The sequence below is a fragment of the Theobroma umbraticum genome, unplaced genomic scaffold, assembly GCF_002168275.2.
Source record: "Theobroma umbraticum cultivar Fairchild unplaced genomic scaffold, ASM216827v3 scaffold_51.0, whole genome shotgun sequence".
In the NCBI taxonomy this organism is placed as follows: domain Eukaryota; kingdom Viridiplantae; phylum Streptophyta; class Magnoliopsida; order Malvales; family Malvaceae; genus Theobroma; species Theobroma umbraticum.
Genome location: NW_018397260.1, coordinates 7754262 through 7771795, shown reverse-complemented (window position 1 = coordinate 7771795; position 17534 = coordinate 7754262). Strand labels below are relative to the sequence as shown.

At 35.3% G+C, this 17534-nt stretch overlaps 3 protein-coding genes across 3 annotated transcripts; 2 read left to right on the top strand and 1 right to left on the bottom strand.

Moving 5' to 3' along the window:
* Positions 1-284: 284 nt before the first annotated feature.
* On the bottom strand, positions 285-2663 carry LOC110416894 (uncharacterized). Its single transcript, XM_021429023.2, has 2 exons — positions 1929-2663; positions 285-1238 (listed from the first exon to the last, which is right to left on the bottom strand). The coding sequence occupies exons 1-2, from the start codon at positions 2454-2456 to the stop codon at positions 459-461; spliced, it is 1308 nt and encodes a 435-aa protein (XP_021284698.1). The 5' UTR covers positions 2457-2663; the 3' UTR covers positions 285-458.
* Positions 2664-6555: 3892 nt separating this feature from the next.
* On the top strand, positions 6556-11053 carry DWA2 (DWD (DDB1-binding WD40 protein) hypersensitive to ABA 2). The gene is made up of 13 exons (XM_021429733.2): positions 6556-6723; positions 6808-6891; positions 6981-7113; positions 7545-7656; positions 7781-7880; positions 8273-8400; positions 8691-8760; positions 9479-9567; positions 9787-9832; positions 10081-10154; positions 10251-10324; positions 10397-10455; positions 10746-11053. Exons 1-13 carry the CDS (start codon positions 6679-6681, stop codon positions 10785-10787), a joined length of 1056 nt encoding a protein of 351 aa, XP_021285408.1. The 5' UTR covers positions 6556-6678; the 3' UTR covers positions 10788-11053.
* A 1468-nt stretch (positions 11054-12521) lies between these two features.
* Positions 12522-17309, top strand: LOC110417396 (inactive purple acid phosphatase-like protein). The gene is made up of 11 exons (XM_021429732.2): positions 12522-13189; positions 13597-13688; positions 13829-14022; positions 14439-14478; positions 14704-14785; positions 14934-15011; positions 15127-15252; positions 15609-15730; positions 16602-16641; positions 16804-16878; positions 16962-17309. Exons 1-11 carry the CDS (start codon positions 12897-12899, stop codon positions 17122-17124), a joined length of 1305 nt encoding a protein of 434 aa, XP_021285407.1. The 5' UTR covers positions 12522-12896; the 3' UTR covers positions 17125-17309.
* The last annotated feature ends 225 nt before the right edge of the window (positions 17310-17534 follow it).

Here is a 17534-nt window from a genome sequence, read left to right as displayed (position 1 = left end):
TCAACCAGTAAGTGTTATTTTTTATAATTATAAAAAAGAAATTTAAATTATATTTTTTAAACAATCAATAAGTCAAATACTAAGTACACTAATAAATATTATTTAATAGATGGATATTGATTGTGTTTAATATAAGTCTCATTTTTAGAGATGAGTAGAGGGTTAATTCTATTTAAATATCTTTATTATTGAATGTTATTTAAAACCATTAAAATTTTCAACAAAGATAAATGAAATTAAAATATACTTATAATGAATTAATTCCATCAACTCAAATATGTTTAAAATCGAAACTACTCGAATTAATTAATATAATCAATTAAAGAACTAATCTCAAGCTACTTTCCCGTTTACACCTATGCTAATGCTAGATTAGGACATGTGTACATACAGCAGGAAAAAAAAATACAATTCCAAAAGATATATAGCCCAAACTAAGCTTTGCTCTATAGTAAAAATCATCTCCGTGTCATCCCCAAGCCGAGTCTACAGATATCTTCCACCGCAGGCGCCTCCCACTTGACGGCCTTCCTCATCATTTCTCGAAAATCACGAACACATTCCTCAAATTTCAGAACGTTAACTCGCCTCCTCTCGGCAGCGAAGTTTTTACCAGCTCCTCTATCGAAAATCTTCTCCCATCCTTTCTCCCAGCCGCCATGAGCATCGCACAGCTCGAGAGTCCCGTTACCCCAGTTGGTCCAGCTCCATCCCTTGTCAAGCGACGACATTATATTCGCCACGCAAAGGTCTCGACACGCCGGAGTGCACGGCCTGCATTTGGCCCCGCTTAGTGGACCCGGACTCGACAGCGCCCCCACGGGCACTCCCAAATGGGCAGGCGGGAACTCGTACGTCCGGTCAGTCACGACGCAGAACGGCAATCTGTGTTCTACGTAGGATATGTTTAGGGTGGTGAGCTGGGCTTTGAACGCTGATTCCGAGTTGAGTTGCCTGTAACCAGCCGAGTCAATTTTGGGGATGAGAGAAAGGCGGGAGAGGGCAATTTTCGACGTACGCAAGTTGCCGATGCCGAGGCGGTCGTTGAGGCCGCCATAGACTGATCCTGAAGGGACCGTGTATTGGCCCGCCACGAAGTTCTGGGGAGACAACGGGGCATTCCAGTAACCGTCTACTCTGGTTCGGACAATCCAGTCGTAGGTAAAGTTGTGTTGCTTTTGGTATGTTTCGATCATCGTGATGCATCCCTCCACCAGATTAAAATACTGTAGAAGACCCTGTACGAGAAACGTGAATTTTACTTTCAGTTATCCCTGAAATACTACATTGGAAAAGTCGTGATAGAGACCAGAACAGGTGCTCAAATTCATGTTGGCGGAGCGGGACCTTCGTTAAAGATTCGCCCTGATTATCTTCAAATAAAAAAGGTCTACCGTACAATGGATCATACTAGAAGCAGGGAATTTTTGACAAAGAGCGGACGGCCTTTTTGCACGTGGACCTTTCCCAGTTGGGATATATCAGAAAGTCCTTAGTCGTCTATGTAGATTTGGCCACCCAGGGAAATTTCAAAGCTAACTATTGCAAATACTAGACTAAGGAAACATGGATTTGGACGTTGAAATTGACCATGAAATGATTACTGGAAAAGTTTAGCTAGATGCAATGGGCGCATCAAATATGCTAAAATGTATTATCCCAGCTTTAGGAAAAGGATTAAAAACAACGCAAGCTCAAGCAACAATAAAAATATCAAGAAAAATCTAATTGAAAAAGTAGAAACTTTCAAAAGCAGTTGGCTACCAAATTGTCGACGGTTCCAACTCCGGCTCCGAAATCCACCAACCAACGCAAAAAATTGGTTCCAACTTACCAAGGTAGGTTATGAAAGTGGAAGAAATATTTACGAAACCCAATTATAGCAAAATTTTACGTAACCAAAGAGTAGGAAAGTTCACAGTTTTTACCTGGATACCATTAGGAGAGTTGGCCGCCGTGAGGACTCTAAACTGCTCCTCCGTCTGCGGCACGAATTTCTGCTCAAATAATCTAACCGAGGCGACCCTCGGCGCAGTTTTTAAAAGTGATAACTTGAAGGCATTCTTGTCCATGGGACTGTGCAGAAAAAGGTCTGAATTGGGATACTCTTTAAGAACGTTCTCCACGATCGACGGTCCAGTGAGCTCGAACCTCCTAGCCCCGCCAACTAAGCACACCGCGATCCTCGACTTATCCAACTCGGCCTTGGACGGAGTCGACCCAAAGTGCAGCCGATTGGGGGCCCCCCGGGACCATAAACTGATAAAACCCGAGGAGTTGGTTCTGTCGAAGATGAAAGATCGGAGCGGGAAAACAGAGTTGATGGGTGCAGATGAGAAGAAAACGAAAAGAAGAAGCGAAAGAGGAGTGATTACTAAGAAGAGAAGACGCCGATCAAGATCATAAACCGATTTCCTTATTAACATGTTGATCTTTTGTGGTTTCTTTATCATCATGATCTCCTTAATTCTCTTAAGTTTCTCCGCTCTGTTATCAACTTTGAATATCAAGGTTTTTTGGCTTCCCCATAAAGAGAAGCCGATTACAACAAAAAAAAGTGAACAGATAGATAAAGAGATATGATGGGAGTTTTAAGAGCTTTGAGGGTTTCTTGTTCTTAAGATTTTTTTCTTCTGTTTTCTTATAGGGTGGATTTGGGGGGAAGATGGGCCGAACTTTTAGCGTGAGTTGATGTAGTTGGTTGCAATTATACGATTTGAAGGGTAGTTTTAGAATTTCAGGTCATTTTCATGCTTTAACACGAAGGCACAACCGCACAAGACCATTCATTTGATCATAGTTCTGTTGCTGAGTAGCTACCTCTTCGGTTACTTTGCTTATAGAATTGTTGCGTATTTATTTTGATGTTGTTGTTGCCGTTAAAACAAATTAAAAAAAAAGAGTAGGATTTGATAAAAAGCGTTGTAAAATATTTAAGTATTTTAAATATTAATAACTCCTTCAATAAGTTTGAGTTATGAAAGTTTGAATCAAAAGGAATACCGCTTTAAAATTTTTTTTCCTTTCTTTCTCTCTTGTATTTCCTCTTGCGAGACGAGAGAGAAAAAGGGAAAAAAAATTAAATCCGTAATCCTTTTGAGATAAAAAAAATTAAAATCAAATATATATTAATTAATAATAAAAATTAAACAAGTGACAATTTGTGAGAAATTAAGTACAAAGTGAAACAAGAAACAGGCGCATAAGATTTGAATTTTGAAAATTCTCTTGTTAATATGATATTAATTAAATATATCACATATGAATTACATAGATTAATCTCATAAGATATAATTTTTTTTCGTATTTTAGACGAGTTTATACGATTATGAGATGTTATAATTTCATAAAACTTAAATCCATTTAATTTCGTGTCATGTTAATAATGATATCCAATATGACCAAATCTAATGTTAGCATACACTTATATAAATTATTTAAATGCTATACAAATTTAAATATTTAAATATCTAATAACTCAATATATAAATTTAAACATGTTAAATATATTGGATAATAAAAGTTAATTTATTTATATGTATCATATACTATCAGGAAAATCATATGTGACACAAGTGTTTCGATATTATAAACGGACTATACATCATCATACAAAATTAAGATCCATTTAACGCTATGTTATATTAATGGTGATGTCCAAAAATATTAGGTTTAATACAAATATAGTACTTGTATTAAAATACCAACATTGCCCTCTTCTTACTAACGTCACCTTTTGAGACATCACTAAGCACACCAGTAGAGATAAACATGAAGAGGCCAATAAAATATCCATATTTAGCACTACTATGTTTTATAATGGAAAATGAGGTCATCCTGTACTACTAATTAATATATACTACTAGGTGGGTACTATTTTTAATATTGTCTTACTTAAATTTTGTCACAAAAAATAAATAGTGCAAATTATCATATTTATTATATAATCTCTAGTTCATTGAGGAAATGACGTAAAATTTCAAAACGGAATTTATGCCCTCCAGGAAAATAAAAAATTATGCGAAGTGAAAGCTTGACATAACACGTCCCTGCTTGATTTTGGCAAACGATAAAAGAGTGTCATATTCAAAAGGTGCGCCTATTGTTGTTTAGCCACTTGTCATTGGAAACCAGTCATTTGACATTTACCAACAATATTTAGCAGAAAATATTTTTTACTTCTAAATGCTTAATGTTTTTTATATAAATTTATTTTTTGTTTTTAACTTTTTAATATTAAAAATATTACCTATTTGTAGTATAAAATTTTTAAAATTTTGATATAAAATAAATGAAAGTCAAAATTTTATAAAAATAAAAAAAAGATGAATTTTTTTTTGAAACTCGAAGAATTCTTTAATTAATAAAAAAAGAAGATGAATATTTAGAAAGGGAGGAGTGCTACTTAGTTTAGTTGAGTCTTAATTAAATTCGATGAGATGTGTCCTTCGTTTTCCTTGCAGCACAATAGACGTCTCATGATCACGAAGTCATCGTTGGATTTGGACGGTTTAGAAGATTGGCGTAACGTGCGACTTTTCCAATCCCGCAATATATCTGAAGTCACCACTTCTGATGTACAGAAGCTTCGCCTCCCTCCGGGCCACTTCCTCCTACTCCTTAGCCGCGTCTTCTTTTCCTTTGCTTCCATTTTTCTTTTCTTCATTTCAGACAGTTTGCCAGTGTCCACGAGGCAGGAAGCAGTCAAAGTTAATAATGATTTTACCAGGGACAGTACAATATTTTTATAGATTTTAAATGTTTAAATATTTAAATAAAACTTTTAATTGAAAATCATTAATAATATATTAAGTTCATTGAAAATAAAAAATAATTAAAAATTATTAACACTATGAGAATTAAAATATAATAAAAATAAAAATTTATTAAATACATAATTGAGAAAGTAAAGGAATATATAATTTATTAATTGTTTTGATTTTTACATAATTGGAGAAATAATATAAATAGTTGAGAATTAGTAAGAAATAAGAAATGAGAGAAAATAGATATCTAATAAACATTTAGTTTAAAAAATATTTTATTAATTATTTTAATTTTTATATATTTTTAATATAATTAATTATATCATATAAAATTATGAGAGTTATAAAACTATAAGGTCTAAAGCAAGGGCATTTGTAGCTTTAAGCTAAAGCCGACTTTGGCTTTGGCAAAAATGGAAACTTCCTTTAGTTTTCAACGTGACAAAAATATGTTTTTCATATATATATATATTATTGAATTAAATATATAAATATAATATTAAAAAGTTTTAAAAATAAAATAATAAATTATCATATTAGTATTATAATAGATTTCAATGATAATAATTTGTATGCTGTTTGTCTATCTATTTCTTCTTACAAATTTAATTAGTAATTAGAATTCATTATTAACGAGTGATGTTTAATTTAATACATGCATATTTAAATTGAGTTTAAAAAAAGAAAATTAAAGTGTGAATATGTTAAAAGTTTATAATTTAAAGAAGATTAATAATTCTAAATTTTCATTCAATAGAATTCGATTAGTTCGTTTGAAATTTGAATTAAGTTATTTTAAATTAGATGTATTTGAAAAAAACTATGAGTAAATATATCATTATGGTAAAATCATATCATTTTTTATTATAAAAATAATCAAATCAAGATAACTTCCAAATATTTGCTTAAATAGCACGCACATGTTATTAAATCCAAATTTGTTTGCAAATGTTGCATAATGTCCCCAATTGGCCCAATTTATCAATGGGTGAGTTCATCATTACAAGCTTCCGACGCAGATAATAATGAATATTCATCAATTAAAAAAAATTAGTGCCCTTCATGATGGTCGTTATAATAGAGACAGTGTTTGATCATCACCCCTTTGGAAAAAAACTGAAAAGCAAAAGAGAATAGCATGTCAAATCCGCTAACAACCATGATCCTGCGTTAAATTATCACAAGTAATATGCACGAAAAACTATCATAAACGAAAATGAGCATAATAATGGGTATGGTTGAGCAGTATTAAGTTGAAATCAAAATAATCAATCAAATTAATTAATTCATTTGATTACATTGATTTCAATCTTAAATTGATTATGAGTATCGATTTGTTTGATTTATTCAATCATTTTCTGATTTAAAAAAAAACTACAATTGACCTGACAAATCAATTAATTATTAATTATTTATATTTTAATATTTTTAATAATAATATTTTTGTAAGTTGAATTTTTCTTGATTAGAATAGGAGATGAGTAATTTTATTTTTATTTTTTTCAAAATATTATTGAAAATGTTATAGGAAGAAGTGATGAAAAATATAATCGATTAAGTCCACTGGCCTAGTGCACTTTCAATTATTTCAATTTTAAGAATATATTTTGATGGATGATTATTATTTTTTTGAAATTTCGATTAAGTTGATTTTAAAATTTTTAGATCGATGGATCAAGCTCCGGGTTCTATCGGCCCAACAGTCCTGACTAACATGGACCCTCTGTGTTTACCCTTTCAAGCCTATTGGGCTCGAACCGGAGGGTCAAATGAATTGCCCATTGCTAATGGCGTAGCCGATTACCCAGTAAAACGACGCCCACGCATCTTAGCAAGAAACGTCCGGAAAAACGAGGCGTTGAAATTACCGGTGACAAAGAAGCAGCCTTCGTTAGCTCCAGGTGGTGCAGCGATGCAAGGAGGATCTTCTGGCATCGGCTATGGCCTCAAATATCAGGTCGACGCTTAACATTTCAATCCCACTAACTTTTACTCCTCTCAGAATCGAAGTGTTAAGGCTTACCTCTTTTTATGCTCGCAGGCAAGATGCATATCGGATGTCAAAGCGGACACGGATCACACCAGCTTCATTACTGGAACCCTCAGTCTCCGGGAAGAAAACGAGGTTTTTGTTCATTAATTAATCTCGTTTAATTTCACAATCACAATGCTTAAATTTTTATCATCTTACCGAATTGAACTGAAAACTGCCAGGTGCATCTGATTCGGCTATCTTCAGGTGGTACCGAGCTCATTTGCGAGGGCTTGTTTTCGCATCCTAATGAGATCTGGGACCTAGCTTCCTGTCCCTTCGATCAGCGGATTTTCTCTACCGTTTTCTCTACTGGTAGCTTATTGATCTTGATTTTCGTGCATTTCTTGCAGATTCTGGTTTTGTGGTTTGTTTTTAGGTTCAATGAGGATGCTAGTGAACTTGATCTTGGTAACAGTCGACTAGCTTAGTCGACCTTCTTTGTCTGCTCCCCCGTAGTTCATTGGTTTTGGTGACTCTACCACTCAAAAAGAGAAAAGGAAATTAGATCCTTATTGAAAATAACCGGTATAATCATTCTATATATAGTCGTGGTTTCCAGGCCTTTTAATTTCAAGTTAGGTCATTTTGAGGAACCTTTATAGTTCTTTTCTGTATGTATCAGTTTTAGTAGTATTGCTTGCATTAGCTGTCGTGATAATTAGTCTTTAGTAAGAGCATTTCCTGTAAAAAGTTTATTGGCTTAAGGATGGAGAGTGGTTTAATAGTATTCTATGTCATTGAAGGGGAATCTTATGGGGCTGCAATATGGCAGATCCCTGAGTTATATGGGCAGCTGAATTCACCCCAGTTGGAACGAATTGCCTTGCTTGATGCACATGTTGGTAAGATTAATTGGTGAGTTTCTGTTTTAAAACTTCCTCTTAAGTTATTCAAACTGAATGATCTCTGCATTTCCTACAAGGCATTTTTTAAAAAAATTTATTTTGGATTGCTTACTGTGTATGTGTATAAACAACAGTGTTCTCTGGTGGCCATCTGGAAGGCATGATAAGTTGATCAGCATTGATGATGAAAATCTTCTATTATGGAGTTTGGATTGTTCAAAAAAGGCTGCCCAGGTTAGTTTCTGGATCAATTCTGTTCTTCTTAACATTGATGGTTATTCTAGTTGTGTGAATGGCCAACCTGTATGTTTGCATTTATGAAGGTAATACAGCATTACTAAAATACCTTCTTCAAAAACAAATTTGCAATTTGAAGCATTAGTTACTCACTCTCTCCCTATTTTCCCTTCCCAATATATTCAATATAGCTTCATAGTTTCTGATATTGATATTTTTTAGCAGTTGGTAACTTTGCATTTATCTTAGATGCCATGTAGTTGTACCCAGTCATTCACTACATATCAATGGTGGTTACTATAAACCAAAAATTTCCAAATACCAATAATATAGTAAAATTTTTGAATTCTCTTTCTGATGCTTATTCAGATCTTGATGTGGAAATCTAGGTGCAATCTAAGGAATCAGCTGGTATGCTTCATTACTTATCCAGTGGAGCATGGGATCCACATGATGTAAATGCTGTTGCAGCAACTTGTGAATCATCAGTCCAGTTTTGGGATCTGCGTACAATGAAGTATGTTGTCTCTACATCTAAGCTAGTGGTGGTCATGTAATTTGGTGTTCCATTTCCCTCTTGATTTGTATTCCTTGTTCTAAGAGGCATGGAACGCAATTCAAAGAGTTGCTATTTCGTTGCCCGCCTCCACTAACCGAAAGAGGACGGTGAGGGAGGAGGGGTGTAATACCTTTACCATTGAGTTTCTTGTGCAGAAAATTTTTTCTTAGAATGTTTTAACCTTGATATGCTGTATCGATTTTGCTTAGAGTTATGCTGTGGCTGACAACAATTTCATAAAATCACAGGAAGGCAAATTCAATTGAGCGAGCCCATATCCGTAAGGCTAACTATGATGTGAAGAAAAAGCATATGCTTGTAAGGATATAGCTTGCATATTTTGCTAGTTTAACACCACCTTAAAATTTTAGTGGCCATTGCATTTTTTTCTTTTATTCCAGCATTTTTTTTATTTTTGTTGCAACATTGATCTTTAGAAATGGCTTTATTTAGGGATGAATTGGCATGTTCAATTGCTTTTTCTATCAAATAAGATTTTCTTTTTTCTATAGCTATGTCCAAGATCTTCCACCTGTCATACCTAGATATTTTATGTATAGACTAGTAACATAAATTACGACTGTGTCACTTTGACATGGTAAGGATGAGAAATTGGCAGGAAACTTTGGTCTATTAAACTGTAATTATTGGTCAATTTGGTCAAAGCTGTGGCCATGCAGGGAACTGCCCTGTCAAAAATCTGCCATGCACGCACATGTATGTTTACGAAGCTTTAGCTAATGATCTGCCAATATCTAGTATTCAGATGTTCTATACATTTTTTAAAAGGGAATTTATCAATTTTGGATCACTTTTCACAGATAATAATTTTTTCATAGGTGTGTTTGCATTTCCTTAGAATGAAGTCAATCCTTCGCATTGTCAACCATAAAAGACATTCACTTATATCTAATAGTTGCTAATATAAGTTAAAGGATGATTAATAATATAAAAATTGTGATTTTGATTTGTGAATGAACCAATTTAAATGAGATGATACTACTTCTGAGCAATATTTTTGTTGCTTTTGTTGCAGGTCACTGCAGAAGATGAATCTGGGATACATGTCTGGGATCTTAGAAAGCCCAAAATTCCTGTGAAAGAGCTTCCTGGACATATGCACTGGTAATTGACTTGTGTACTCTTGTGGTTCGTTTGGCTTAAAGTCATTTTGATGTTTGAAAACTCTACTATTTTTATTTTTTCACTTAATTCTTTTGTTGTTTATTTCCCACATTTGAGTTGAAGGCTTGAACTGTTTGCATCCCTTTAAAAAGAAATGGGAGTATTTAAATTCAGGTACTTTTAGTTCACTGATCGTGATCTTTTTAATAATGTTGGCAGGACATGGGCTGTTACGTGTAACCCTGAGTATGATGGGCTAATTCTGGTATCTCTCTCTCTCTCTCTGTGTTTGAAACAAATTGGATTGAGCATTCATCTTATAGCAATTAGGGTCTTGGTTGGACTAAACTGGTTACAAATATTCATCTGAATCAACTATGCCTAACAATGTACTTTCGTTTATGTGCCATCATCTTTCTGCATGATGGGCACTATTATTGTATAATTTAAACTACAAATTGTTTCTTTCAGTTATATTTTGAAATTTTCTTGACAAGCGTTTCTCTTCGGCAGAGTGCTGGCACAGACTCAACTGTTAACTTGTGGCTGGCTCCTACATCTGCCAGTGATGAATCAACCTCTGGAAGGTTGTTTTCTTCTCCCACATCTGAAGTTTTCTTACAACTGCCTTTTTTATTCTTTGGTCTACTCTGATACTTTTTCCTTTATGTTTGTTTTAACAGCATAACTGAATCACCCACTCAACAAGCTGACCCGTTACTTAATTCCTATAGTGATTATGAGGACAGTGTATATGGTAATCAGTGCTAATTCTGTTTTTTACTATGATATGAATATTAATCTAACCAGGTTTTAACCATATTTGCAGGCCTTGCTTGGAGTTCTCGTGAGCCTTGGATATTTGCTTCACTATCCTATGATGGCAGGGTAAGAACTCTGCAAGTTTTAATGCTAGAAATATAGAAGGAACTCAAATTTGATTCTATAAAATCGGAAAATGAAAAGTTCAGTCAGCATGTTTCATGTGTATCCAGAAAACGTAGTGCTCAGTTTCACTTGTGGTGATAATATTTCTTCCTGTAAATGAGAATTTACTTGATGTCTAGTAATTGCTGAATCACGACATTAACTTTTTGGCATGATCACCCAATTTGTTCCTTTCATGCCATGCAGGTGGTTGTTCACTCAATTTCATTTATGCTTTTTCTTTAATGCAGGTGGTCGTAGAATCAATTAAGCCTTTCCTTTCAAGAAAATGAAGGTTATCCGTTGTCCTTGTTCTTCTAAAAGTTCTGTTCAGCAGAGTTTCCGATTCTAAACAGCAGTGCTCAAAGAGATGAATGAGCCCCAAAATATTTAGGCAACTTACAGCTTGAGTACAATGATACGGCTCGACGTGAAGAGGGCCAGTACTTAAATGTAGTGTTTGGATGGCTGGCGACCTGATGATTGGTTTCATGACGTTTTCTGCCTGTGTATTCTTGACATATACCATGAAAGTTGAACCAAGGTTTTGTTGTTCTCTTGTGTTATTTATTACATAAATTCCTTAGAAATATCTATAGAAAAGTTTTAACTTGATAAAAGCCAAATCAAAATTTGAACCCTGAACCAGCACCTAGCTCCAGTCACGATGAATTATTGCGGAAGAGTGATCCATACGGGGCTTGAAATTGTCTGTGGCTAAATGAATTTGCTCATTCGGGTGCCATCACCTTATTACATCATCTGGATAAATGAGCATATTTTTAATTTCGTTACGCAATGTGATAGAGGGGTCTGAAATGTTTGAACTTGTGGTCGTGATTTACCGAATAGTGAAGAAAAACAAGGTAGACAAACCGACCACGGCTAACATGCAAGGTTTGTATTCCACGCAGAGCATAAAGCGCGACGGGAAAACATTGGGAAAAAGGAGTAATTGTCATTGAAAGCAATCGCCTGACACAAATCCAGAAATTAGATTTTGTTTCAGTGACGTGGAGCTTATCCAAACGCAAAGGAACACGAGTGAGATGGTAATTTGATTTGGTTTCCTCGTCCAGAGGCAGGGATCCACGCTTTCCACTTGTCTCGATTCTTTTTAACACGTGGCACTCTTTGGAACCATGAATGTCTGCCACGTGTAGATGACACGCAAGCTACCACGTTTTCAGCTTATCCGCAATTTCAATCTCATGGTCAACAGGTGCCTTGCCATGTCATCAATTGGTGAGGCGCTGACACGTGGTGAAAGCAGTTGGATTGGGGGAAAAATGGTGCTCGCCGCGGTGGCAGTTTCAATTTTCTCCCTCCTTTGCTTGGATAAGGTGGGAGACCGGAGTTGGAGACTTGAAAGCGAGTGGAGATATCGCCTTTTCAATTAGATTTGCTTCTCAAAATCTGAATCCCCTAGTTTCTGTGTATGCCAACTGCCACGTTATCCGCAGCAGAGATTCATTTGAGAAAAATTCCGCAAACCTGTGTTTGGATAAAATTCATTCAAAACAGACTTTAATTTCAAAACCAAAACAATCTACCAAGTCGGCATTTCAAGTATGGATTTTGCACCATGCCCATTTTTAAAAAAACAATCTCGGAAAATATCAGGTTTGAATTAAATTAATTTCGAATTATAGACTTATTTCATACTCATATAAAAGCAATTACTATGAATTATGAAATTAAAGAAGGTAAATAATTTTTTTCTGGATAACTAATTGCAACCGATTATTGAGCAAATCATTTGCATTTGATGAAATGATTAATTACGTTGGCCAATATTACTCTGAGATTTTGTTTTTTTTTTTTTAAGTTTTTTCTTTTCCTAGAAAAAAATTAAAATTGCCCCTTTGGAGGATCACAAAATCAAGAAAAAAAAGAAAAAGGAAGGTAGATGTGAAGACACGTGGCGAATCCATAGAGGCATAAGGGGATAAAAAAAAGAAAAAACCCGCCAAGTGGGACCGAGTTGCTCACGTGTATCATTAAATCCCGCGATTCGCATTGTGCGCAGCTCACGGCTGAGGAGCACCACCGATCTGATCTCACCTCTCTCTCTCTCTCTCCACACACTACGACTCCCACCCACTCGCATCTTTCTCTCTTCTAAGATTTCTCAAAACCTCTTCTCCTCCCTTCTTAAAATTCCCCTCCCCGTCAAATGTACCCCGTCCCCCATTCTCCCGAAATCCTCTCCTTCATTCCCATTGGCCCGCCCTCTCTCTAGATTTATTTTCCTTAATAATTTCCCTTCTCTACTTTTACTTAAAACTCTGTTACTTCCTCCAAACGCTCCTCATTTTCTTCTTTTTCAAAAATTTCCTCCTTCCTTTTCTTCTTTTTATTTTTCTTTTTTGTTTGGCTCGTCCATGGCATTTTCTTAATCTATGGCGGCGAGTTCCAGAGGATTCGCGACTCAGGTTGAGTTCAAACTCAGCAAGTTCCATGTCTCCCGTGGACTGGCACCGAGTAGAAGGAAGAGAATGAGCTTTCAACGTGATCGACCCGCTGTTTTGAGTCGAATCAGTTGCTGTTGTTCGGACCCGGTGGTCCCGATCCGTGGAGCCACCGGTTCGGGGAAGAGCAAGGAGAAGGCGGAGGAGTGGCGGTTCGACCACAAGAAAAGCCCTCACAGGCTTCGAGTCCATGCCTCTCCTACAATGCCTTTTGCTTCGGCTCAGTACGTCTCACTCTCAGCCTTCACTTCTATTTCTATCAGTCTATCTACGAATGTGCATGCGTATCGCATATTTCTATATATTGGCGTATATTTATACTCCTATTGTTCCTTAAAATTGAATAATGGAATTCTGAATTTATTTTCATATTTATGTATCTTTTTTTTTTAACAAAGACAGTTTAAGTAGCTTGCTAATTTAGTTATTTGGTTTGAGGGTAGGACGTTCAAATTTTTTGATTTCAGGCTCTGAATTTGATTTGGTTGTTCCTTTTTATTTTGAATTTTCACATCTCAAAGCCTATTGCTAGTAGCTTTTTTTGTTGTAATTTGATGCAAGAACTTAAAATGTTGTGTTCAACTACTAAAGCTTGCAATGTAATATTGATTTCATGCTATGATTGTTACAGATCTCGATTTGCTTCCAAACAAGAAAAGTTCTACCCTCGGTGCACTCCAAGAAATTCTGGTCCTCAGTCTCGCGATACTCCACCAAAAAGAGGTATCTCGCAATGCTCATTATACTGTGGAATTTTGTTATGAAATTCTCTCCGTGCTTGAATATAGCTCTAGGATTTGTAGTAGCATTTAGATTACCATGCCTAATAAAGATATGGTTGTTCACTTGTTTTTGCAATCTAGACACTGGTATTGCAAATGAGAAGGATTGGGGCATTAGCTTGTTAAGTGAGAATGTTAATGAGTCTGGCACAAATGAAGATGGCAGTACGTGGTACCGAGAAAGTGGGGAGGACCTTGGTGAAAACGGATACCGGTGTAGATGGACAAGGATGGGTGGTCAATCCCATGACGGTTCCTCAGAATGGAAGGAAACGGTATAAAATCATTCTGCTATATGACATTTATATCTATGACTTTTCTTGATCTTGGAGTGGCAATTCAGAAGCAATTCCTATGTTGTTTCAAATATTGACAAACATGGACTTGATTGCTAGGAACCGTAGATTAAAGCAATTAGGTACTATGTTTGCCACCATGGCAGTTAAGATTCAGCCATTCAGAAGAGCGTAGTTTGAGAGATTTAAGCACCCAAAAGGGTTTATTGACTGCAAATGTAGTTATATTGAGGAAGAAAAGATGATCTGCTTAATGATTTTGAGAATGGCATCTCAAAACTACAAGCGAACTGTAATGATTTTTCTAATTCTGTTACTTAACATTGTTTTTATAACCCCATTAAGTATCATCCCAGGTGGATGCATTTAATTGGATTTATTGATCTCCTTGACAGTGGTGGGAGAAAAGTGACTGGAGTGGATACAAAGAGCTAGGTACTTTTACTTTCCTTTTCATTGCTTTATTCTATGGTCTAATTCTGGTAAATTTTAAATGGTTTATTCTTTTTTAAATGACTTTAAAATCATCTGTGCATGAATTTGGTCATTTGTCTTGTTATCATATCCCTGTAAGAAACTTGTTCACCCTCTAAAAAAATTGTTCTACAGACTATGGCTATAGTAATTTGCCTAACTTTTAGTAGAGTTTATATCTTATAGGTGTTGAGAAATCAGGAAGAAATGCTGAAGGAGATTCATGGTGGGAAACATGGCAAGAAGTGCTTCATCAAGATGAATGGAGGTCTATATTTCCACATCCTTTAGCTTTATCAGGGAACACTTAACTTTGAATCCACGAATTATCATATAGAGACAAATAGGATATCTCCAGTTTACCATGCATGCAATTTTTCATCAATGAAACCATTACTACATTTTTAAAACTGCAGTAATTTAGCAAGGATAGAGAGGAGTGCTCAAAAGCAAGCAAAGTCAGGCACTGAAAATGCTGGTTGGTATGAGAAATGGTGAGTTATATACCAGTGGATGATATGCATGATATTATATTTCTTTCACATTGAGTGTGCAGCTCAGCAACGGCAAACTATCTTCCGTATATTGATGATAAACTGATTTTGGTAGGTGGGAGAAGTATGATGCTAAAGGCTGGACAGAAAAAGGGGCGCATAAGTATGGTAGGCTGAATGAACAGTCATGGTGGGAGAAGTGGGGAGAGCATTATGATGGAAGAGGATCTGTTCTTAAATGGTAATTTTCAATTAGCCTTTATGCATAACCACTCAGTGCACTAGTGGACTACTGGAATTTTTATTATTAATAGTTCGAATTCATGACCTTTTTCGCTGCAATTAGTATCTTCAGATGGTAATATGACAGAAACCATATCATGACTTGTTTTATCTGGAAAGATAGAGATATGTTAATAGTGTTGGGAATTTTAACAGCATTTCTTTTGATCTTCTTCATAAGGAATGCTTCAATTGCTATTTGAGATTATAAAGTTTTCTTCTCTTTATTTTTTATCTTCCTATTTGGTCGGGCCTTCCCACCTCAAGCACCCTCCTATGGTGTTATATTGAAGTTTATATTTTGATGATTTGCAGGACAGATAAATGGGCTGAGACTGAATTGGGAACTAAATGGGGAGATAAGTGGGAAGAGAAGTTCTTTTCTGGTATTGGTTCACGTCAAGGGGAGACATGGCATGTATCTCCAAGTGGTGAACGTATGTATAGTCTTTTCATTCCATCTGCATGTGATGCATAAAATTCATTCTGTCTGAGTAATTTCCTGTTTGGCAGCAATCAATGTTCATGTTCTTCATTTTGTTAACAATAATGATTAACCTTATTCGTGTGTACCTGGGTGTATGCCTGTGTCTGACTCGTTAAGCAAAAACTATTCTATGAGCCTGTTTGGCCTAGCTTTTTTCTAGCTTAAAAGCTATTATGAAGTTCTTATGAAAAATAATAGCTTTTAGAATTAAGCTGAAGTTGTTTGGTAAATTTCTTTTATAAGTTCTTTTTTATAAATTACAATTTTGGTTAAAATTATCATAAATGATATTTTTTTTTGAGAGGATAATATTGTGATTATTTTTAACAGATGAAGATATTTTTGAAAGAAAAATAAAAATTTTCTTATATTTTTAAAATAAGAGAAGAAAATGCTCAGTAGCTTTTCCTGAAGCTCTTTTTTTAAAAATTTTATTTTTTAAAAAAAAGTTATTTTTTTTAAAGAGTTTTTTAAAATTTATGTTTGGTTTGGTTTTTGCTTTTAAGAGATAGATAAGCTGAAAAAAAACTAAACCAAACAAGCACTATGTATTTCTCAAAACTTTGCACCTAGCACAACCACTCTTATCACAACGATAATGATTGTTCTATGGATTAATGATTCATTTGTCTTTATCATCATTCACAAGAGACGACTTACAGTGGTATGAACTTTTGTTTGTCTTTTTTTTTGAGACTCTAGGTATAGAAGTGACCTAAGGGATTTTTTTGCCTAAAATTTCAGGATAGAGTTAAATCATTGAATGTTATTCATCGAATATATATCATTGTTATCTATCTATGTTTTTCTTTATCCTATAGGTTGGTCAAGAACATGGGGAGAGGAGCATTTTGGAAACGGGTATGGAACATTTTCATGTTAGCTAGAATTTCCATTCCATGTTCTCACTTGCACATTTTCAATGCTGAATTGCATTTTGATTAATAAGTGGACTTGGGCTTGTTGTTTATAGTCTTTTCTCTCTTAACGGAGAGAGACTAATTCCCTTTGTCTCCTAAACAGAAAAGTTCACAAATATGGGAAGAGCACAACTGGTGAAAGCTGGGATATAGTTGTTGACGAGGAGACGTACTATGAGTAAGAGCATGCTCATTTAAGACAAACATGTGTAAGACTAGTAATTTGCCACTGAAAATTAACGAGTTTTCACTTGGTTGAAGGGCTGAACCTCATTATGGATGGGCGGATGTTGTGGGCGACTCAAGCCAGTTGCTATCGATCCAACCCCGGGAGAGGCCGCCTGGTGTCTTCCCGAGCCTTGATTTTGGGTCATCACCACCTCAAGTTGATGATCAACCTGACATGCCACCAACTTCACCATGAGGAGCCGTTTCTTTAACCCTTATATATATATATATATATATATGTATATTGTTTTAGGTGGTTTAGATCTATTAATCTCAATCATATTGGTTGAAACTTGTGTATTGGAGCATTTTGAATTACTGCTGTTCGATTTATTCATTCTTTTAATGGTCAGAGCATCCCACGTTTGGACGACCGCACTAAGGTAAATTCCAAAAATGCAGGGGCCATGCTTAAAGTTCAAGTGGTCCTTGTCAACTTTTCTGAAGAATGCTGCTATTTTATTTTATTTATCATTTTATTTGCTTAGTATTTTGGATTGGGCCTAATGGGGTCAAAGTTTGTTTCAATATTGGGTTGTAGGTTATAGTGGGTCACTGTTGGGCCCAACTTTGGGCTTAATTGGGTCAAAGTAGGCTTAACTTTGA